Here is a 22224-nt window from a genome sequence, read left to right as displayed (position 1 = left end):
CTGAGAGACAGACAGGAACACACGACTTGCCAGGGGGAGGGACTATATACCCTGTGGCCTGCCAGGGGGAGGGACTATAATACCCTTATACCCTATGGCCTGCCAGGGGGAGGGGCTATATACCCTGTGGCCTGCCAGGGGGAGGGACTATAATACCCTTATACACTATGGCCTGCCAGGGGGAGGGGCTATATACCCTGTGGCCTGCCAGGGGGAGGGACTATAATACCCTTATACCCTATGACCTGCCAGGGGAGGGGCTATGTACCCTTATACCCTATGACCTGCCAGGGGAGGGGCTGTGTACCCTTACAAGATAGCAGGTGGTGGGAAGGCTGAGCCTAGACCTTCAGCACAACCCTACCAAGTAAATAACCCAGTGATCACTCACAGAAAACTTAGTGGCTCATCTCAGAGAGGCCACATTTCCAAAAAGATAGAAAATTCATCATAGAAAGATGATATTAAACACAGTGAAAATCCATATGCCAGCAGGTTAAGGATGTTTACAGACATGGAGCAGCCACACCTGATGTAGTCCGGCATGTTCTAAGGCCTTTCACTTAAGTATGGGACACAATTAACCCTTCGTAATCTGCAGATTCTGAGCTGCTAACTTTTGGTTCTAAAGTGTTTTGCCAGTTAGGAAATCCCTGAAGGTTAACCAAGAATTTACTAAATTCAGATTAGAGCAAAAACTTGTTGGAGAAATACTGGTTACTGCTGTTAAATACAATGATTTGTTAGCTCGTTAATGCCAACTGAAGCTTAGTGATTCAAGGGGACCACCTCTCCCACTGTAGCTCTTCCACTTCCTGTCAGAGAAATGCAAGACCTGGGTCTGTTCTGTATAGTGCACCCCAACTTGGAGGCTCCACCTCCCCTCTCATAGAGCAGGAGCACTGTGGACTCTTGCTTGGTTCCTTACATTGTGCAGATGCAAAACATTGTGGGTCTGACTTAATAAGTTTGTTTCCCAGAGACCAACGTTTCATTAGCAACAATTCCTCCCTTCTGAAGCTCTGAATCTAATGGAACATCATGGCTCCTGTCCTGGATAAATGAAATAAACCACAAGAAACGTTTTGGGTTTTTTTTTTTTCCCTGACAACATCTAGACATGGAGCCATGGTGCTTTCACGCCCACAGAATGTTACCCTCCCAGGCAGACCCTTTCCCCCTCTTCTGTTTTATCGTTGTTTTCTGCTTTCATGCTGTGCAACTCATTTATTTCCTTTCTTTTTCTTGTGGTCTTTGTCGCTGTATTTGTTGGATGCTTTTCTCCCCTCAGATTTGCCTCAAATACAGACCTGAAAGAGGGAAAGGAGGGGAAGGAGGTGAAGGAAAGTGAGGAGAGGCCCGTGTCTGTCATGAGCTCCCTGAGCTACAGGAAACGGGCTAACATTAAAGACTCGATAGGTGGGAAAGGGGACGAGGACTCGCTTTTTTCTACCCTGAAGGAGAGACCAGCTTCTCCTGATAGATCTTTCCGGAAAACCAAAAAGAACTCTATGGTGAGCAGCAGTTTGGATGACACTTTATCTGTGAGCTCTTGGAAGAAGTCTCAAGGCACTGGTGAGGATCTGGATGAACGGGGCTCCATGATATCCCAAGCCTTCTCCGAGGCCAGCAGTACAGCCAGGAAGGGGCTGGAGAAGAGGTGGTCAATCGCCAGCCCAGAGTTTGATAAAGTGTCCACTTTCTCAGCACCCATCAGTCGTACATCCACACGGCGAGGCCTGGAGGTTGAAGAGGACACCAGATCAACTTTGAGTTTTGCTTTATCCAGTCCAACTAGCCTAAGACATAGCACTTCTAGGCTTGATGACTCATTGAGCGGCATTACCAGCATCATTAGCCCACCACTGAACCGCAAGTCGGATTTTGGACTGGAGAGCCCCAGTATAGGCAATCGCTCTGATTCACGACTGTCTTTTACCAGAAGTCAGTTCAGTGATTTGGATGATGTTAACAGTGTGGCCCTAAGTGATACTCGGTCACTCTATAGTCAACATTCAGTTGGGCGTAGTTTTTCTGTTCCACCAAGACCCAGAACATCTGCATCTAATGAAAGGCCAGCAGAGGACTCTGACATCAGACCTGTAGGTCATCGCAACTATTTGGATCCTGATCTTGAAGCAGCCATTAACGAAGTCCTCAGCTACAAGCCAGTTAAGTTCAAGAGGAAGAGCCTGGATCCAGACTCTGAGGAAGAGGAGGACAAGAAGAGTGTGAGGAGTATGAAGAACCTGCAGCTGGAGACTGGGGACACTTCCTCCAGCCTCCGAAGGTCAGCCTCTGCTCTGGAATTCTCCAGACCTCACAGCAGGAGGAGCAGAAGCAAGAAGAGCAGCTCTGAGTCAGAAGATTCCTCGGAGGAGGACCGCCGAAAGAAAAGCTCCAAGAAACATAGCAAAAAATCCAAGAAGAAGGCGAAGAAGAAAGAGGACTCATCCTCTTCATCCTCTTCATCCTCAGAGTCGTCGTCAGGCTCCACCATCTCCTATCGCAGTGGTGGCAGTGTGAAGAGAGGACCCAAGAAAAAGGGCCAAGCTTCAGAAGGGGATGACCCAGAGGAGGCTAGGGATGCAGAAAAAGCAAGCAAGCAGGCCAAGAAGGAGGAGAGGAAGAGGAAGAAGAAGATGGACAGTCTAATGCTGAAGTATCTGTACCGGCCTGAGAGCGAATAATCAGTAGGTGTTACTGGATTGAAGCATGAGACTGCACCGTGTGCTGCTAACACTAGTGATCGGCCCCTATAACTGTATTAACAACAAATACCTTGCATGGGATGTGAACCTGCCAGTTTAACTGTGTGCAGTTTTTCTTATCTCACACACTCCCTCCCCACTCCTGTTGTTCCCTCTGCCTGCAGGTCCAGCCCTCCCCTTCCCTCACCACATTCCGCCAGCAGTAGATGGAGGACCTCCGTGGCAGGGTTACAGAGGACTCTGGCTTCTGCACTGCTGCTTGGTGCCCACAGGGCAATGGCCAGTCTAATCTTCTTGGCACAGCGTTAGTGATCTCGCCTCAGGTTCTTAGGAGGAGTAGTGTAGGTGACTGTGGGACCATGTATGTTGGGCTTGTCAGAGAGGGAAGAACCTGAGCAGGCTTGCAGGCCTAAATCTCACTTGTGGTTGCATTCTCAACTAGCATGGGCTCGGTGGCCCGGCCATTCTCTGTTACCATCCTTTTGTCGATCTGCGTTATAGAGCTTCTGACTCTACAGATGTTGTTGTTTCCCTTGTTTTCTCTGCTTCCCGTTGGAACTACATGCGGCATTCATCAGCACATCTGGTGAAATAAAAGCATGAAACTGCTGTGAGGAAATTTACAGAGCCAGGTGCTTCTGTCTGGGTAATTACTGGAGAGTGTGGGGAGGGTAGGAAGAGGCATTCAGTGCACACAGCCCACCCTCCCATTCTGCAGCTAACAGCGTATTTGAATGAAGCACGCCATCGGGAAAACAAGATTGTACTCCTGTGCATTTATTTTCCTTTGTGATAAGGAAAAAGACACTGAGGCAACTTCTCCGAGCCTCATGGGATTTTGCAATGGAAGAACTTGGGAAACAGACATGCAGTCACCCCTGGGTAGATGACCAGACTTGCTCACATGCTTACACACTATCTGGATTGGGCAGAAGGAATATGATTCCTTCCTAATTAGAGCTAAAACAAGGCAAACTGCTACTGCTTATCATTTGTATAACGCTGTTAGACCTATGTTGTATACTGCCTTCTTATCTATAAACTAGCATCTCTTTCAACCAGCATCTTACCCTCTAAATAGCCTGGACCTAGGAAACCTGATGGATGACGGCACATGGAGACCAGCCAGCACATTCAGTCTACTACTGGGATTCTACCATTTTGGAGAGATGAGCAGATAAATTCCCAGACTCAAGCCAAGTCACCTGCTCCACCTTCACCCATGCTGCCTTCAACATCTTTCAACCCTTTTTCTACCACCACCCTCCATATCCGACCCAAGCCTGCCCAAAATCTGCTAAAAGTGTTTGTAGGTTATTTCAGGGCTTCCCATCTTTGACTTTGATTCTAGCAAGACCAATGCTTAATCCAAGACACATACACCCTAGCATGTCATATTCCCAAGTTTTGAAATAAACCCCAAAGCCACCATAATTAATGAGGCTGTTGTCCAAAAACTGAGCCTCCCCATGCTTATTGAAATTTGTAATTTTAACAACGTTCCTTCCATGAAGTTCTCCCAATCTTGTTGGAAGCCAGATGCTGTTGTACTACTGCTGTTATGGTTGCAATTATCATTCTGTGCAGATTACCCAGTGCTACTCTACCATATGTTACACCAGGTGGGGATCCTCTGAGCTTATCCCAGGCTTTACCCCTCACTCCCCCACAGCTAAGAATCTTCTGTACTTATCCCAGACATTATCCCTCACTCCCCATAGCTAAGAATCCTCTGTGCTTATCCCAGGCTGTATCCCTCAATCCCCCACAGCTAAGGATCCTCTGTGCTTATCCCAGGCTTTACCCCTCACTTCCCCACAGCTAAGGATCCTCTGTGCTTATCCCAGGCTTTACCCCTCACTCCCCACAGCTAAGGATCCTCTGTGCTTATCCCAGGCTTTACCCTCACTCCCCACAGCTAAGGATCCTCTGTGCTTATCCCAGGCTTTACCCTCACTCCCCACAGCTAAGGATCCTCTGTGCTTATCCCAGGCTTTACCCCTCACTCCCCCACAGCTAAGGATCCTCTGTGCTTATCCCAGACTTTACCCCTCGCTCCCCACAGCTAAGGATCCTCTGTGCTTATCCCAGGCTTTACCCCTCACTCTCCACAGCTAAGGATCCTCTGTGCTTATCCCAGGCTTTACCCCTCACTCCCCCACAGCTAAGGATTCTCTGTGCTTATCCCAGGCTTTACCCCTCACTCCCCCACAGCTAAGGATCCTCTGTGCTTATCCCAGGCTTTCTTGAATTCTTTTTACTGTTTTTGTCTCGCAACCTTCTCCAGGAATCTGTTCCATCTATCCTACAGCCTTTCAGTGAAGAGAAATAGTCCGCTGTTGCTCCTGAATCTACGTGCACCCCTCCCCCTCCTTTGACCTCTTGTTCTTGAAGCTTTTTTCTCTATGAACAGTGCGTGCCTCATTTGTATAATTTGCATCTTCCCGGGGTTTAAATGTCTCCCTTTTCTCCAGGGTCGGTGCCTGAGTCCTGGCTCCTATGCATTTTGTCCCAGACCCTGCCCCGTTTGGGTAGGCTCTTTGTGGGCTTCCATCAGCTGCTCTGTAATAATAATATTTGGCTTTTGGACTTTGCTTTCCATATGCTGCACAGGATGGCGTGCAGCATTGTGAGTATTCAGGTGCAATATCCTTTCAGAGAGCTGGTGGTTGTGTGGTGTGATCTGATTGTCACAGAGCGAGGAAAGATGCTCTCCCCTCACCGCTCCTGAGATGGTCCTGCAGGACATCTTGTTGGTCCTGGGGCTGGAGGAGCACTGCCCCTGTAGTAAGGACAGCCTTCCCTCTCCTGTGCCCTGTGAGAAGGGAGCATTCCTGCAGCCGGGCAGTACAGAGCTGGGTCGAGGGGCCCGAGCTCCCCCCCCCCCCCCCCCCCCCCCCCAGAAGCAGTACAGAGCTGGGTCGAGGGGCCCGAGCTCCCCCCCCCCCCCCCCCCCCCCCCCCCCCCCCCCCCCCCCCAGAAACCTGGAGTCCAGTGCTTTTGACCCAGTGGAAGGAAAACCCTTGTTCCTGTGACCCAGACAGTCCTAGTTTCTGCCTTGCCTTTTCTTTTAGCCACTTTATTCCAAGTGATATTAAAACCTGACCTCGAAATTGCTCGTAATCCATTTTAAGCACAATAAAGGGCGATTTGGAAAGGGATTTCTGTGGTGAAAAGATTTTTGCCTGTGTAAATCACCCGTACAGGCACTGCCCGCCCTGCCCGTGGATAAGCGTGCCCTGCCCGTGGATAAGCGTGCATGCAGAGCTCCCTGGCGGGGTCAGCTCAGGGGAGAAATGTATGCAAGAAGTTCTGGATTTTCAAAAGACCCCACAGAAAAAGCAAGGGCAGATCCCTGCACGTACTTTCCCTGAGAAAACGGGTGTAAAGGCAGTGAGGAGGAAGCACCTGGGGACCCTGCAGCAAAGCCCCCTAGAACTGTAGCGGTAAATCGGATCAGGTTGAGGCTGCTCTTACTCTGAATGTCACGGTGAGGCCTGCCCACAAATCAGTTCTAGGGGTGAGCTTTTCTCTTCCCCCCTCCCCTCCCCCCCGCCATGTGAGGTTCCTCATTCTCTCTTTCCTCCCCAGCCAGCACCCTCTTGAATACTCTGCCCTCCCCCACTCCTTGCTCATTCTCACTTCCCTTTCACTCCCCCTTCTCCTTGTTTTTCTTCCCCAGCCAGCATGCTCTTTTTGACTCTCTTCCCTCTCCACTCCTCTTTGCTCACTCCCTCCTCCTCTCTTCCCTTTCTCATTCTGTTTTCCCTCCCCAGTCAGCACCCTCTTGTATACTCTGCCCTCCCCCCACTCCTTGCTCATTCTCACTTCCCTTTCACTCCCCCTTCTCGTAGCTTTTCTTCCCCAGCCAGCATGCTCTCTTTCCCTCTCTTCCCTCTCCACTCCTCCTTGCTCACTCCCTCTCGTCCTCCCTCCTCCTCTCTTCCCCTTCTCATTCTGTTTTCCCTCCCCAGTCAGCACCCTCTTGTATACTCTGCCCTCCCCCCACTCCCCCTCCAATGCTTAGCCTCTCACTCTGTGCTGCTGACTCCTATGGCTTTCACTGGTGTTGAACCGCACAGGGCCCACACTCCCTTGCCTCTTGGTGATCAAGGTGAGGAGTGCAGGCACCGCAGGGCTCAAACTTCCTGAGAGCCATATGGGCCGTGAGAGGGCAGTGAAATGCCAAGGCGAGGCAACGCTTCCTCCTCCTCATTCTCTCCCCCCCCCCCCGGGCCTACCAAAATGTCTTTGCAAAGGGAAGAGACGTAGGGAGTGGGATGGAGACACAACCTAGTCCCTGGCTTGCCACACTCCACTCTTGCGTTGTTTGCAGTCCATTGGCCCGGTGGAGGCAGCCGTGGTTCCCCCTTGTGAAACGGTGGAAGCCAAGTGAATTAATCCAGCGTCGGGCACCTGGGGCCTACAGTCTCACGAAATAACTTTTTTTTTCTGCCTTATGAAGAACGAGGAGGTGAGGGATAAGGCAGGCAGCATGACGCGAACAGTGCGGCCCCCAGCGCTGCCTGCAGAAGAGCCTTTGAATCTTAAGAAGTGAAATTAAACAACAGAAAACCCAGAGCTATTGATTTTTCTTCCCTTTCAGCTGAAGAGTCTCTGCTATGTAAACAAGGTTTTACATCTGAGGCCTGGGTTCAGGGCTCGGGGCCTAACGCTTCACGTGGCCGGTTTCCTGTGGGGATGAAATTGGAGGAAGGGATGAGGAGCGCGCGCCCCCCCCCGCACTGCTTCATTCTGTGACTTGGGAGGAGGGGATGAGTGTGCCGGCACAGAATGGGACCGTGAGGCCTGCCCAGTCTCCCTCCCTGCTGCGATTCCCCAGTATTTCCTTTGGTTGACGTGCAGGACGGTGAGGTGAAGCTGAGCTCTTATATCTTAGGCCTAAATGCTACTAAATCAGTTAAAAGGAGACCCGGAGGCTCTATAGGGCTTAGTAATGTGTGCGTAAGGCTTCCCAGTTTTCCTCTCGCTGACATATATCATTAGACTGGAACCTTGTGCCCACATGCTAACATTTTCTGGGGGTTTCAGAAGGATGGCGGTGTGCGTTTCATCTGAAGGAGGTGGGGGGGGGTAGCCTCTGAGCATACGTTTCTTCTATCTGTACAGGCAATTTTCTGAAAGATTTAGGGAGAAATGCTTGATAATGTAGATGAAAGGTACTGCAGCTTCTGAGAACAGCCGAGAAAATGAAGATCACTCACAATAGAGAATGCTGCAGCCTTTTATGCTTTTTCAGGGGTGCGGGCGCGCGTGCGTGCGTGCGTGTGTAGAGCTTGAGACGTACACACACTGCACATCTCTACATAATGCCTGTAATCTTACCGAGGAATTACACAGAAAGGACACTGCAGCGCTTAACAGAACAGAGACTGCCTGGACCCTACAGCACCAGGGTGTTTAGCAGACAGTGGAATAGGAGGGCAGATGAAAACGGCAACAATGATGTGGAACTGAATGGCCCTTAATTAAATTTAAGAATAAATCGTGTGGCAATTCCCTTTCTTCTTCTTTTAGCACAGACTGATCTTCACCTTCACTTCTTCTGTTCCTCTTCCAGAGTCGTTCAAACACCTTCACCACTTCCCTGTTCCATGTATCCCCTGGGTCCAGCCCCTTTCAGCCTTGTATTGCAATCTCTTGATCTAGAACTGCCTTTTCACTGAGAAATGCTTCTTGAGCATTATTAATATCTTAGAGTCATTTGAATTCCTCTCTCATATCCTCCCTCCCGTCTCTCCTCCAGGCTGCACATATTTAGGTCCCTACGTCTCATCTCATCTCATATGCCTTTGGGTGCAGCCTGGCTGCGTCTTTTGGTAGATACAGCCTCCTGAACTGGACCCGGTTATTCCAGATGAGATTACACCAAGAACCTGGCTGGAGGCATGAGCATCGCCCTTCGGCCGGTTCTGCCTCTCCCTGTGCCTCTGGCCCACTGCCTTATCGCGCTGTTTCATCGGTCGGGGTCACCGCGAGGTTTCACCCTCTATCATACACTGCTCCCTTTCGTTTCTGCAACCCAAGTGCAGAAATTGATGTTTTTTGCATTAATTCTTCATTGCTAACCTTTGAATCACTCCTCAAGCTTTAGAAACTGGTTGAGTTGGAGGCAACAGAGGGTAGTGGTAAATGGAATTCACTCTGAAGAACGGGGGGGGGGGGGGTCCCCACAGGGGGTCATCGTCAGTCTGGTCTTGTAAAAAAAAAATATTTTTTCATAAGCAATATCACAGAAGGACTAGCAGGAAAGGTTTGCTTTTTGCAGATGATATCAAAATCTGCATCAAGATAGATACCCTGAAAAGTGTGGGAACTGTAAGGAATGACATAGAGCAGGCTGTCCCAAACTGTGAGTCTGTTTGAAGGGATGGATGAGAAGCAGTATTAGGTTGAGGGTTGGATAAAATGAAGAGGGATTGGCTGTGGAAGGTATAAGCTGCGTGGAATGTGAGAAGAAGGGTCAGAGGGGAGAAGGCGTTAGGAAGGGATAGGGATGAGGGTGAGGAGGGAATAGGAGATGGATGAGAGGGACGGGATGACAGAGGACCAACTGGAAATTATAAGAAGGGCTTGGGGGAGGGGGTGTGAGAGGTTCAGCTGGGGGGATTCAAAAAAAAGTCTGGATGGGCTGGGAAGGTAGGTTGAGAGAGGGGGTCTGCTAAGGGCAGGAAGTCCTCTGGAGAGGATGGAAGTCGAATGAGGGAATTAGCTGGAGTGCAGGGGGGGTGAGAGGGAGTGGTTAATGGAGGGGGAATGCACCTCTGCTAATTAGTTTTGGTCATCCTCTGCAGCTAAGATTTAATCCTAAAAATGCAGGGTTATGCATTTGGGTGCGAAAACTCAAGAAAGCAGTACAGTTTAGGGGTGAAATTATTCTAAGTATGAATCAAGTGGGATCTGGGGCTGATCATATGTGATGAACTTAAAGTGGCCAAACATGTGGATAAAGCGACGGTGAAAGCCAGAAAGATGCTTGGCTGCATAGGGAGAGGAATGGTCAGCAGAAAAAGGGAGGTGATATTGCCCCTGTATAGGTCCCTGGTGAGACCTCACTGGGAATACTGTGTACAATTCTGGAGGATATAAACAGGATGGAGTCAGTGCAGAGGGTGGCTACTAAAATGGTCAGTGGTCTTTGTTCTAAAGCATATGGGGATAGACTTAAAGCTCTCAACGTGTACACCCTGGAGGAAAGGTGAGATAGGGGAGATATGATAGAGACATTCAAATATCTCAAATGTCTCCATGCACAGGAGGTGAGCCTCTTTCAGTGGAAAGGAGGCTCTAGAACAAGGGGTCAGGAGATGAGGGTGAAAGGGGGTAGACTCTGGAGTAATCTTAGGAAATAGTTCTTTATAGAGAGAGGGTGGTGGATGCATGGAACGGCCTCCCAGTGGAAGTGATGGAAATAAGAACAGAATCTGAAGTCAAGAAAGCATAGAACAGGCACAGGGGATCTCTGAGGGAGGGGAGGGAACTATAAAAAGAGCAGGAGATGTTTGTGGGCAGAGTGGATGGGCCATGAGATCTTTCTTTATCTGCCAACATGATCTGTGTTCTCAGTTTTCCACCTCATCTGGACTGTCTTCTGTTACTGGTCTTTGTATCATCTGCAAAAAAGAGAAAAACCTTTCCTACCAAACCCACTGTAAATCTCTTCTGAAAAAATGGCTTTAAAACAAGTGTGCTGATGATTTAAAATACACTTTCCATGTGAATGCATGCTCCTAATTTTAAGAGGTTACTGGAGCAAATGTAATTCGTGCATCTTCCTTAGGACTTTGTCGGCTTTAACAAGCTCAGGTAAGCGGATTTTCAATCATGCTCACGTGAAGGACATTCCCAGTTTTACCAGTTAGACTGGCCAAACTGGTGGACTATCTTGAGGTCATTCAGGACCCCCCCCCCTGGTTCTTCAGCCTGCATCCCCTCCCAGATGACCCAGACTCCTCACCCAGTCATTAGAGGCCTAAACAGAGATTTGTGCAGACTTCCACCTCATCAAGTTAGAAGTAAACATGCGGGGCTAACAGCTCGCTGCTCGCTGTGGTGGCCGGATTTACGCGTGTCAATTTGGGCCCTGACCTGCCCCCAACTCCGCCCCTTCTATTTTACTCGTGAATGCGCATATACGCACATAATTTACAGCTTTTAAAAAATGCGTTGATGCCCGGCCCAGCTACTCGCATATCCGGGCCTTTTAACGCGAGCAACGCTTGTGTAAAATTTCACCCCACCGTGAGCCCCAGCACTGATCGCCGAGGCACTTCAATGATGGCCTCTTGGTGTGAGCTCCAATAGTGGAGCTGGGTTTAAAAAGGTTTTTGGACAAGTTCATTAATAGTTACTAATCAGGAAGACTTGGGGATCAACGTCTCTGACTCTGGGAGTGAGCTCCCCGTTAGGAGCTGTCAGGCATGTCATGTGACCTGGACTGGCCATCCTCCGAGAGAGGATGCTGGGCTCGATGGACCTTGCTCGGACCCAGCAGGGTATTTCACTCAACCAGTTCCTGACCCACTTTTCCACCGTAGACCCCCCCCCCCCCAGGCCTGCTCAGCTTATTTAGGAGCCTCCCGGGTGTGTGAGAGTGTCAAAGATTTCTGTGCTGTAAGGGCACCACCTCCAGTACCCAGCCCTGATCCAAATCTCTGGTCAACCAGGCAAAGAAATTATGCACAAGTTAGAGCCGAGCAAGGCCTACCAGACAGGACAGAGTCAAGCCAATGAGGGCTAGATGTAGGTAGTCGTGAGACACACTACTTCGGGGACTGTTGAGTTGAAGAGGAGAGTATGGGTCTGGGCTGGAAAGTGAGATGTAAGGGGCATTCACGCCTAAGGCCAAAAGAAAGAGTGGTGGTAAAATTTGTTAAGTCTCTGCAACGTGGGAACACCAAGCACTAAAAATAGTCAATATCATCCATTTAAGAAAGCAAGCAATAATTGCAAATGCAAGACCTTTTAGTCAACATCGATACAATAAATAAGAACAGCGTACCAAAAGATTACTTTGATACAATAATTTCCCATTAAAACCAAGCCAGGGTTCAAATCCCGCTGCCGCTCCTTGTGATCTTGGGCAAGTCACTTCCCACCCCCCCTCCGTTGCCAGTCATTTATTTTTACAGCCCGTCTATAGCGAACCTGTCGTGCTAGGCTGGGTTACAACATATCAGAAAAATGTAAACAATTAGTGTTATTAGCAAGGAGGCAAATTTAAAAACAAATTAGATTTCAAGATAAAACAAGTCAAATGCACGCAGATTGCATTTTCCCCTAGAGACAGAATTGGAGAGAGCCTTTGGTAAGTGACCCCTGAAAAGCGAGAGCCCCCTCTGGGGGGGGGGGGGGGAGGGAAGTACCTGCAGTAAAACGTAACTCGCCATGTGCTGCCGGTGACGGGCATGATTAAATAGAAGAAAATCAATGCAGATTTTAATGTTTTGTATAGGCGATTCAGTTACCGTTTCCATAGTCGGTGGGATCCTCCCACACCCTTACTGTTTCTCATGGGCAGAGATCCTTTTCCGGCCCTTAGGAAAATCCTTCCATCCTGGTAAAAGTGCGGGGGAGAGTATGCAGATGATGATAGGAAGGGCGTCTCTGTGCATCGCTACACACATGTTATACGTGTACATGCTTCATGAATGCTGGATTGCTATAAATCTTTCATTTAGTAAATTAATATGAACCACTCCTTGAACTGCCAAAATCAGCTGGCAGAGTGCAAAAGCATAGACAGGACAACCCTATGTCCCATATAGGGAGGGCTGCGCCCACTCCAGGATTAGAAGAGGAAAATACCAGAGAACTTTGTATGCAGGACTGAAAAATCTCTGTTTTTTGAAAGTTAAATAAAATCAAATGGCTTGCAAAAGATAATTCCTAACAGCAAGGGGGATTTAGCATATCTTGGCTAGGTCATCAGGCCAAAAACACGCAGCCTCGCAAAGAACATTGTGTGCGAACCAGTTGAAGCCCAGAAAGAAATGATTAAGGAGAGAGAGAGAGTGTGTGTGTGTGTGTATGTATGTCCCACCTCCTAAGAAATCTGTAGGAAAAAAACACAACTGTGCCGCGATGGGAGGCCGAGGGCTTACAGCTGAGAGGAGCAGGAGATCCGGCATGGTCATTCCTTTCCGACGCTAGGGCCAGATGTGTGAAGCATTTTCCCATAGCCGTCTCTAACTCAAAGTGAGCAGCCTTTTCTGTTCAGCGTGGTGCAAGTGTGTCCAGGAACCTCAGCAGGCTGTGACATAAGAGGGTTGTTATTATTATGCATAATGCTGCAGCATGGGATTGGGTGCTGGGTCAGATTAAAGACTTTGGCATAGATAGGCAGGAGCAGAGGACAGGGCATGGAGAGGGGTCCTCAAGCAAGGGGGGGGGGGGAAGGACAGACTCCTCGGGCCTGAGCTCTTGTGGCCTTCAACCGTTGCCCTCTCTTTTCTCTGCCTAAATCCAGGCCTGACGGGTGGTGGTCGTCTGCGTTGGGATTTGCAGTGATTTTTAGGAAGCGAGAGAATGGATTCTTTAGCAGTAGAATTTGCAGTTAAGTCTGCCCTTTTTTTTTTTTTTTTGTCTCTGCAGCTCCTCAGCTTACTGGAAGCCCTCCAGCTACTCCAGGGCAGAAGGGGAGGAGCTGGAAGGTTTGGAAAGCACTTCCCGATCAAAGTACTCCGCCAAGAGCTACCTGAGCGATAGTGACACAGAACCCACTGCCCCTGAAGCCACCGCGTAGCCAGGGCCCCCTCTGGAGACTCCTCTGCCAGTGTCCATGCTGCAGCCGGCCTCCGTGGTGTCTGTACGGGGGGGGGGGGGGGAGGGGGACCAAGGTTTCTGCTCATCCTCCCCGGTGCCACGGTCCAGCAGATCCGCCTGAACCCCCGGGGGAAGTCACTCAGTCGGGATCCAGACAGGCAGCTGAATGTGGAATAAAAGGGGATCCTTGGCCTCTGGACCCTCACTGCTGGGAGAGGGTTCCTCTGACTCCCAGTGCGGCCTTGCCCTCGCTGCCTCCTCCTCCTGCTCGTTGCTTTTGCATTGGGGAAGCCAAAGATGCCACGGATTCTCTGCTGGGCCCGGCCCCAATGGATCTTGCACCGACTCTGCCATGGGATCACCCAAAAAAAAAAAAAGGGGGAGGGACTTGTTGCTTTTTACTCATCCGTTCTGGCGATATTTTAAGATGAGAAGAATTGCTGCTTTCACATCCAGCCACGGGACTTTACTTGTGTTATGATCGGGGGGGAATAATGATTTGTTGCTGTCCGCCTGAGCCTGGGTTTTTTGGCCCTCGGGGGCTCAGCTACTGCTGCCACTTAATTCCCAGGGTGGCCTCTGGTCTTGAGTCTGTCCCTAAGTTGTATCCCAAGAGCCCAGAAAGAGGGGTTCCTGTGCTGGCTGCATTTCCTTAATGTGTGTGGGTGGGGAGAGGGTCTGGAAACAGGGATCCCAGGAGCACTGAAACAGGGCAGCCTCATGCAATATTTTATTTCCTGCTGATTTTTCTCCTCTTTCAATAGCCAGAGATCCCCTGAAAACTGTGACATAAATGGATTTTCTTGCTCCCTATCTGCTCCCATACACATTCATGCACACCCAGATGTGTACCCGATCTGGTCATGCACATGCAGATGTGTACCTGGTGTCTTCTGATACACTGTTCTGCTTGCCTGATACGAAATAATTATGCAGAATGGCCAGAAAAGGCCGTTTCTGATCAGCTGAGTCCAAATCTGTATTTTGTGTAAAGGATGGATTTGTGAAAGATGACAAAAGCCTTGGCTAAGCTGCTACCTGTGTCTTTGTGTGTGTGTGTGTGTGTGTGTGTGCGTGCGCGCGTGCTGTCCGACCCTCGTGCTAATGTACTCTCCTCCCAGATCCAGCCGCTGCAGCAGGGAGGCAGAGTAATTTGACTAACTGAACTGGATAATGTGTGCGAAGGGGGATAATTAAGCTAACATGAATGAAAATGAAACAAGACCCTCCCCATGTCCCTACTAAGATTATATATAATATATTTTTTGCACTAATTCAATTGTGCATTCTCCTTTGTTATCCATTTCCTTTAAATATGAAAATAAAAGATGTTTCTGGCTGGTGATGGCAGGGTTTTTGCTGTGGGGTTTCGGGGCGGTGCATGCTTGCAGTGGGTTTTAGATGTAAAGATGCCCTGACGGTCCTCGGGCACTTATTGGCACATGGCGCTGTGCCAGTCTCCTGCCGCCCGTTTCCCCCCCATGTTCTCATCCCGTACTGGGGCTCACTTTCTAACAGCAGAAGTGTTCAGATTGGTTTTAAGGGCTCTCTGCCTTTTGCTGGAGAAGGCGCTGCATGGTGGGTGGGGGGTAGGATGGATTCTGGGTAACTTTCCAGAGAATCTGTGGCCAGTGGGTGTCGTCATGAGATTTTTAAGAGAGAAAAAGCAAAAAGGAGCAGCTGGAGCCCCTCAGGTGTCTGAGCCGCAGCTTTAAGTCCTGCTGCCTTGCATGGGATGGGATGGGATTTTTGCAGAGCTGTATTAACAGGTTCCACTCACCGTCCTTGTTCTTCCAGGGTCTTGGAAAGCATGTGTGTTACTGCATTTGTTTCAGAAGAACTGAACATTGCAGAGCAATATCTTGTAATGTGTTTGAGGGCAGCAGACCAGCTTTAGTGGGTCATGGTCCAAGAGATGAAAGCTTGCTGCTTGGCCATGCTGAGAGCTGATTCTCATGCTTCTGCTGAATTCCTTGCCTCAGCACTAGAGTCCTGCTCTGGGCAAAGCCCAGATTTTCTTTCAGTAGCAGTGCCAAGTTAATTCTTGCTGTCGTGCTGTCCCAAGAGGCACACTGTAGCTTTTGGGCCGGACCGGTGGCTCAGTGGCCTCTGGCCAATGGGTTTCATTCTCAGGTTGGTTGGCGCTGTTATGGAGATGGCGCTTACAGCTCCTGGGGGAGGGGGCCGGGGCCCAGTCATTATACAGAGATGATATCTCATGGCTGGATTTAAGGAGCCTGGGGCAAGGTCTCTGGTGGAGGACTGTCACTGCAATGGCTAAGGTAAGGTAGGAGCAGTGATTTCCCCTCTCTCTTTGCGCAAAACAGTTCTCATCTGCAATGTCGTGCACACCTGTATGGGCAGGGCTCTTTGTCTTTCAATTGTGCGCTTCACACACACGTGGGTGTGCACGTGAGTAAGCCTTACAGGAAACATTGGTTGGGATGGGATAGGGAATAGAGGAAGAACGCCCCAGCTAGCTGTGGATGAAGGCTCCTGGTACCGCATCCCCCAGGCCTGGTTCTGACTGAGCTGGAAGAACAAAAGAACGGCAAGAAACAGCCAGGGCTTGCTTTGGAGCCTGAAAGTTGCACTTTTGCCAAAGGGAATCCGTTAACAACAGCAGAAAAGATGTAACCGAGGTTTTGAGACTCCCCAGGTCCCTTCCTCATTGGGGAGACAGGACCGGTGCAGAAACCATTGCTCTTTCTATTAAGTCTCAGCCTTATGGGTAAGGTACCATAAACAGCAGGTAGCAGAGGCATTTGTTGGAAATTTGGGTTATAACGAAGACATTGATATTGCCTCAGCAAAAATAAAGCCGCCTTCTATTTCTGAGTTGAGTAAAAGGTTGATCTTCTGTGAGGCAGGAAGCCCTAGGCATCCTGCGGGCAGGGGTGTGGAGGTTGCTGTACCCAGGCTGGGATGGGATGGGATGGGCTCGTGGCTGCTGGCGCTGGGCATGGCACCCCTTGAAGGGCAGCGTCCCGGCTGAGGAAGTGCCTCTTCACGTTTTGGCAGGAGGCAGCTTAAATAGTAAGGGCCTGTTCTTGGTGGCAAACTCCTTTCAAGTTAATTTTGAAAGCTTGTCCACAAATTCTGGCTTGTTTAGGAACAGATGGTGTTTATTGAATAATAAGAAAGCTCCCCCAGCCAGTGCACCTGTTTTCTGGTTGGTCTCATCATCCAGAGAAAGGCAGAGATGCATAAATAATGCATTTGTGTCTGAGAAGCAAAACAGCAGATTAGGTAACACTTTACAAGGGTTTGGTTTTGGTTTTTTTTTTTAATCAGATTTCTACCCAAAATGCTGGCAGTGAGTTTTAACCTCCGTCGTGGGGGAAAGCTAATCTATGACGAGAGATGGATGCAATTCTAACACTTAAATTAAAAGCACAATAATGATCTTTCTCTCGACGAAAATTATACCAGAGGTGCTTCCATGACCTGCTCCTCTCTCCAGCTACAGAATTTATGGCTCTTGATCTGCCGCTGCTTTAATATCACATGATTCACCCGGCTGCCTGTATTGTGATGCAACAGGCTCTGCCTCCTTTCATTGGTGGCTTTGCTGTGATGTCACAGGATGTCTCCAACTTCAGTGGTGATGGTAAAGGAAGTACACCCTTGTGCTGGTCACTAAACTCTATGATATTTCTCCCATGCTGCCCCCATTCATGTGCCTTTAATGGGTGAGGGTGGAGTTCAGTCTCCATGACCAGATTTGGGCAGTCCTGGCCCTCCGAAGCCACAGCCAGGGCTGGGTTTTGGGATAGCTGAAGTAAGCTTGTTATCTGGAGGGGTCTCAGATCCTGAAAACTAGACCTGTGTGTGACACGTGAGCAGAGATGATAGTTACAGGGCCGCAGAGAGCAGGAATCAGGCCCGTGCCAGCTAAGAAAAGTAGGCCCCTATGTAAGGTTCTGATGTGATACTTAATAAGAGAAATCGTTTTCTAAATTTCCCAAATAATTTTTATTTCTTTAAGAAGGCTTTATGAGCTTTTTTGAAGCAAATTCTTCAATTACAAGTGAAATTTTTATTTATACATGTTAGAAATAGATATATTTAGCTTTTTTCTTTAATTTTGCCCACCAAAAGTAGACCCCCTTGAACATCGTAGGCCCTAGCCAAATGGCCATGCAGGCACCCCCTCTCTCCTGGAGTGGATAGTTAGCACCAGCTGGCTCTGGGTCTTCAAGGACAGGCGGAGCCAGTGCTGGTTTTAGCCTAGTAAATGCTAGGACTTGTCCCTTCTTTCAACACTGTGAAGCCGTGCACGCTGTCTGTGCTGTCCAGGATTCTTCAGAGCTCAGTGTGAGGCTGCTACCTTCAATTTCGGTTAATGTTCATCCTGATGGTGCGGCCAACCTGGCACCTGGACACATAGCTTCCATATAGTTTTGACTCCCGCTCCTATTCTCAAGGACTTCATTATAGCACTCAGAAAACAAATGGGAAGTGATGCCCCCAACTAACTTGTGATGATGTTATATAGGACTTCCTGAGAGGCAGTCTGTGTGATCAGGGTTTGATTTAAAAAAAAAAAAAAAAAAATGAAGGAAGCAAACTCTCGAATTTACCAAAGTTGTTCATTTATCCCCTGAAAAGAAGATTCAGATTTTACCCAAAAGCCAGTAATAATGATCTGTCGGAGAGAGCCCCTGGCAGAGACAGACATTACTGCTCCATCTGATTAAAGTGCTAATTTACTCTCCATTAATTTGTAGGCTTTCCTTAATTTATGGTCTAATTCCTTCCAGAATAGGAAGAGAGGAAAAAATAGCCTAATGCAAGCATTCTGGAATAAGAGTTGGCAGAGTAGACCCCACCAACCGGATCCTAAATTATCAGTGAGTGTTCCATGCACAGGCCACTGGGACTCTTCCAACGTCCCCGTCCTCTGCTCCAGAATGAACACAGTGATCCCAGCCATCCTGTCCCAGGTCTCTGATGTTTCCAGTGCTTGCACACACTGCATTTTGCTAAAGTCTCTCTCCTGCTATTTTTAGCCCTTGCACACACTACATTTTGCTGGAGTCTCCCCTGGTATTTCTAGCCCTTGCTCTCTCTGTATTCTGCTGGAGCCTGCAAATTATTTAGCAATTTTAAATGCTTTTTTTTTTTTTTTCTGGTGCTAGTGTTTACAGCAAGGTCCTGGTTTCCCAAGAAAGCTCTGCTGATAAATGTAGCAGGCTGGGTTTTGTATATATGTGACAGTGTGCAGAGGAGGAGGACTCGTCCACCACATAACTAATTTTAGCTGTGTCCTTTGCTCAAGCTCCTGGGCACATAGTGATAATCTTTGCTTCTCATAAGAATTGCCGTTCTGGATCAGACCAAGGACCATCGAGCCCAGCAGCCAGAATGAGCTGTAGATGTATTTCTTGTTACACCTGGAAATAGTGATGGCTTTCCCAATTCTACTTGGCTAATAATGTTCTGGGGTCTTTTCTTCCAGGAACTTGTCCAGGCCTCCTCCAATGCCTTATACGTCTTCACACCCTTGTACATTTTTCACATTCTGCTGTCTAAAAAAATATAAAAGGAAAGGTTTTAGAGTAGAATGTTTTCAGTGATCTACAGTGTAACATAGAAAAATGGCAAGACTTCCAGTATATAATAAAAAAAAGAGTCACTATACAACCACCCACTGATTGTGTCAGTCCACTGACTTTGAAGCCAATGTTTGCACACCCAGTTAAAACGATGCCATGAGTAGTTAAGTATTTCATTATAGGCTGGGGGGGAGTTTCTCTCTTGATCTGTGTTACAGTCTTTGTGAGAGCACTCTTGCTCTATTTTCTGCCAAATAATATTTTCATTAGTCTGTACAACATACCCTGCACTTTCATCATGAAAGAACAATTATAGTATTCCAAAAGTAATTAGGCAATCAAGACTTTCATGTTTTTTTATGTTGTCTTCACACCCTTTGTCATATCAAACCTTATTAGTTCCAGTTCAAAAAATTGCTTTAACGAGGCCAATAAGTTAAATACAGTCCACCAGTGTCCAATCACAGAGCTGATTTGAACTCCAACATAACATTATTCAAATATACAGACTTGGGGGAGGGTATAAGAAAATGTCAGTGTTTGAATATCCCTTGGGGCAATCTGAGGTCCATTAGTATAAAGTGGAAACAGTTTGGCACCAAACAGACACTTCTGCAATCGGGCCTTTCTTCCAAAATCAGTAGTCTTGGGTTAAGGAATCTGTTGTGGAAGGTCACAGTGAGGTCTAAGATTACTTGAAAAAAGCCGCAGAGGTCTCTGGCTGAGACTGGGGAAAATGTTGACTGTTAACAGTTTCAGCATTACTCCAAAACATGGCCTGGATGGAGGGTGGCTGAAGAAAAGCCACATGATGCGCTGCATAGCATTTGTGAAGAAACATTTAGGGAACACTGCACGCATGTGGGAGAAGGTTTTGTGGTCTGATTAGACCAAAGTGAAACTTTCTGGTCTCCATTCTAAGTGATATGTGTGGCATAAAACAAACACTGCACATCACCCTGCTAATACCCATCCCTACAGTAAAGGATGAGGTGGCATCATTATGCTGCGGGGCTGCTTTACGGCAGCAGGGCCAGGTGGGCTTGTGAAGATCAAGAGAAAAAGATAGATGGTGGAAAGTACAGGCAGATCCTGGGACTGGGGAGAAGATTCACCTTTCAGCAGGACAATGATCCTAAGCACCAAGCAAAAGCTCAGCAAGATGGAAGTGAATGTCCCCGAGTGGCCCAGCCAAAGTCCAGACCTGAATCCAACAGGAAATCTGTGGCATAACTTAAAGACTGCAGTCTCCAGCCCATCCCCAGCCAAGCTTCAGATCTTCTACAAGAAGAATGGGCAAAAACTAAAGTCGGTAAACACTTCTCCTAAACCAGTCACGGCTGTTACTGCTGCAAAAGGAGCTTCCACCAACTGCAGAAATGTATGCAATCAAGACATAAAACTAAAGTTGGTAGACACTTCTCCTAAACCAGTCACGGCTGTTACTGCTGCAAAAGGAGCTTCCACCAACTGCAGAAATGTATGCAATCAAGACATAAAACTAAAGTTGGTAGACACTTCTCCTAAACCAGTCATGGCTGTTATTGCTGCAAAAGGAGCTTCCACCAACTGCAGAAATGTATGCAATCAAGACATAAAACTAAAGTTGGTAGACACTTCTCCTAAACCAGTCATGGCTGTTATTGCTGCAAAAGGAGCTTCCACCAACTGCAGAAATGTATGCAATCAAGACATAAAACTAAAGTTGGTAGACACTTCTCCTAAACCAGTCACGGCTGTTATTGCTGCAAAAGGAGCTTCCACCAACTGCAGAAATGTATGCAATCAAGACATTTTGGTTTTGTATTCATAATCACTTTTGGAATATTTTACCTCAAACCAAATAAGCCTGATACTTCACTTTCAATGCATACCAAGCATAGCTCTCTGCTTCAACGGCAGGGGAGAAAGACAGATACTTCACGCATATCCCGCATAGCTCTCTGCTTCAACGGCAGGGGAGGAAGACTGATACTTCACGCATATCCCGCATAGCTCTCTGCTTCAACGGCAGGGGAAATGAAGAAAAGTGGATCTATATACAGACAACAACCAACAAGGACTGAATTACATAGTCTGGGTAAACAAATAAGCATGGGTGTAGCTTGCTTATTGCGGCGGTTACTACCCCTAACTAATTAAGCTAGATATTTCACTTAGATGCAGTTCCAACACTGCTCTCTACATTAATGGTGTGGGTGGAAGGGAAATAGAACCAAAAGGTTATTAAGAGCCAAGAATAACAGATAAGTATGAGAAGAAAAAAAAAGTGTGAAGCTTGCTGGGCAGACTGGATCGGCTGTTTGGTCTTCTTCTGCCGTCATTTCTATGTTTCTATGTTTTTATGTTTAATAATTGTTAAGGCAGAGTATAAATCAAAAAATTAAATTAAAAAAAATTTCACAATGAAAGTGCAAATTATGCTGCCAAATGTGAAAAATGTATGAGTGTGAAGACTTTTATAAGGCACTGTAAACCTTTATCATAACAATTTCTAGGACTTTGCAGTAAGCAGAATGAGATGTCCCTCCCCCTCTCGGTGCTCCCTGTGATGGAAGAGATCCCTGGTATTAGCGGTTTCCTCTGCTGTCAATTTGCCTGATTGTCTAATCTGCAGCTGCCAGAATAGATTAGTGCACACACCCATACCCTTAGTGTTATAATTTTCTTGTTTTGTTCCTGCAGTGAAGATGCAGCTCAAATTCAAAACCAAATACAAAAATCTGCCATTCTCCTTTCATTTTCCTGACCTCTTGGCACTTGCGTGGTTGATGTTTCAGGGTGAAAGAGAGGTGTGTGGGGTCTCGGTACTGGGTGAGCAGGAGGTGCTGCAGAGTTGGAGTGAGAGAATGGGGGTCTCAGTACTGGGAGAATGGGGGCTAGTGTTGGGTTGGAGTGAGAGAATGGGGGTGTTGCAGGGTTGGAGTGGTCTCAGTACTGGGAGAGTAGGGGGTGCTGCAGGGTGGGAGTGAGAATGATGGGGGTCTCAGTACTGGGAGATCGTGGATGCAGGGTTGGAATGAGAGAATTTGGGAGGGAGTCGGAGTATTGGGAGAATGGGGGTACTGCTGGTTGGAGGGAGAGAATTGGTGGAGTAGGTCTCTGTACTGGGAGAGCAAAGAATGCTCTCATTAATGTACACTCGTTAATAATGTTCTTTAGATATTTTT

General features: G+C 47.9%; 2 protein-coding genes across 15 annotated transcripts in view; one reads left to right on the top strand and one right to left on the bottom strand.

Annotated features, from left to right (window-relative positions):
• MYO18A (myosin XVIIIA) overlaps nt 1-14841 on the top strand; it is a 224063-nt gene extending 209222 nt beyond the window's left edge. For 12 of the 14 annotated variants that reach the window (XM_029611136.1, XM_029611134.1, XM_029611133.1 and 9 more), the window contains 2 exons: nt 1292-2693; nt 13326-13464. In XM_029611136.1, coding sequence (XP_029466996.1) covers nt 1292-2690 — 1399 coding nt within the window. In that variant the 3' untranslated portion in view covers nt 2691-2693; nt 13326-13464. Of the gene's footprint in view, nt 1-1291; nt 2694-13325 lie in introns of all 14 variants that reach the window. The other 2 variants (XM_029611140.1, XM_029611139.1) reach the window with 1 other exon arrangement.
• A 3199-nt stretch (nt 14842-18040) lies between these two features.
• Nucleotides 18041-22224, bottom strand: part of PIPOX (pipecolic acid and sarcosine oxidase) — a 51961-nt gene continuing 47777 nt past the window's right edge. Inside the window, exon 8 of the mRNA XM_029612709.1 lies at nt 18041-19027. Coding sequence (XP_029468569.1) covers nt 19014-19027 — 14 coding nt within the window. The 3' untranslated portion in view covers nt 18041-19013. The remainder of the gene's footprint in view (nt 19028-22224) is intronic.

Source organism: Rhinatrema bivittatum, chromosome 8 (assembly GCF_901001135.1).
Source record: "Rhinatrema bivittatum chromosome 8, aRhiBiv1.1, whole genome shotgun sequence".
Taxonomy (NCBI): domain Eukaryota; kingdom Metazoa; phylum Chordata; class Amphibia; order Gymnophiona; family Rhinatrematidae; genus Rhinatrema; species Rhinatrema bivittatum.
Note: the sequence above shows the minus strand (reverse complement) of the source record. Positions and strands in the feature narration are given on the sequence as shown.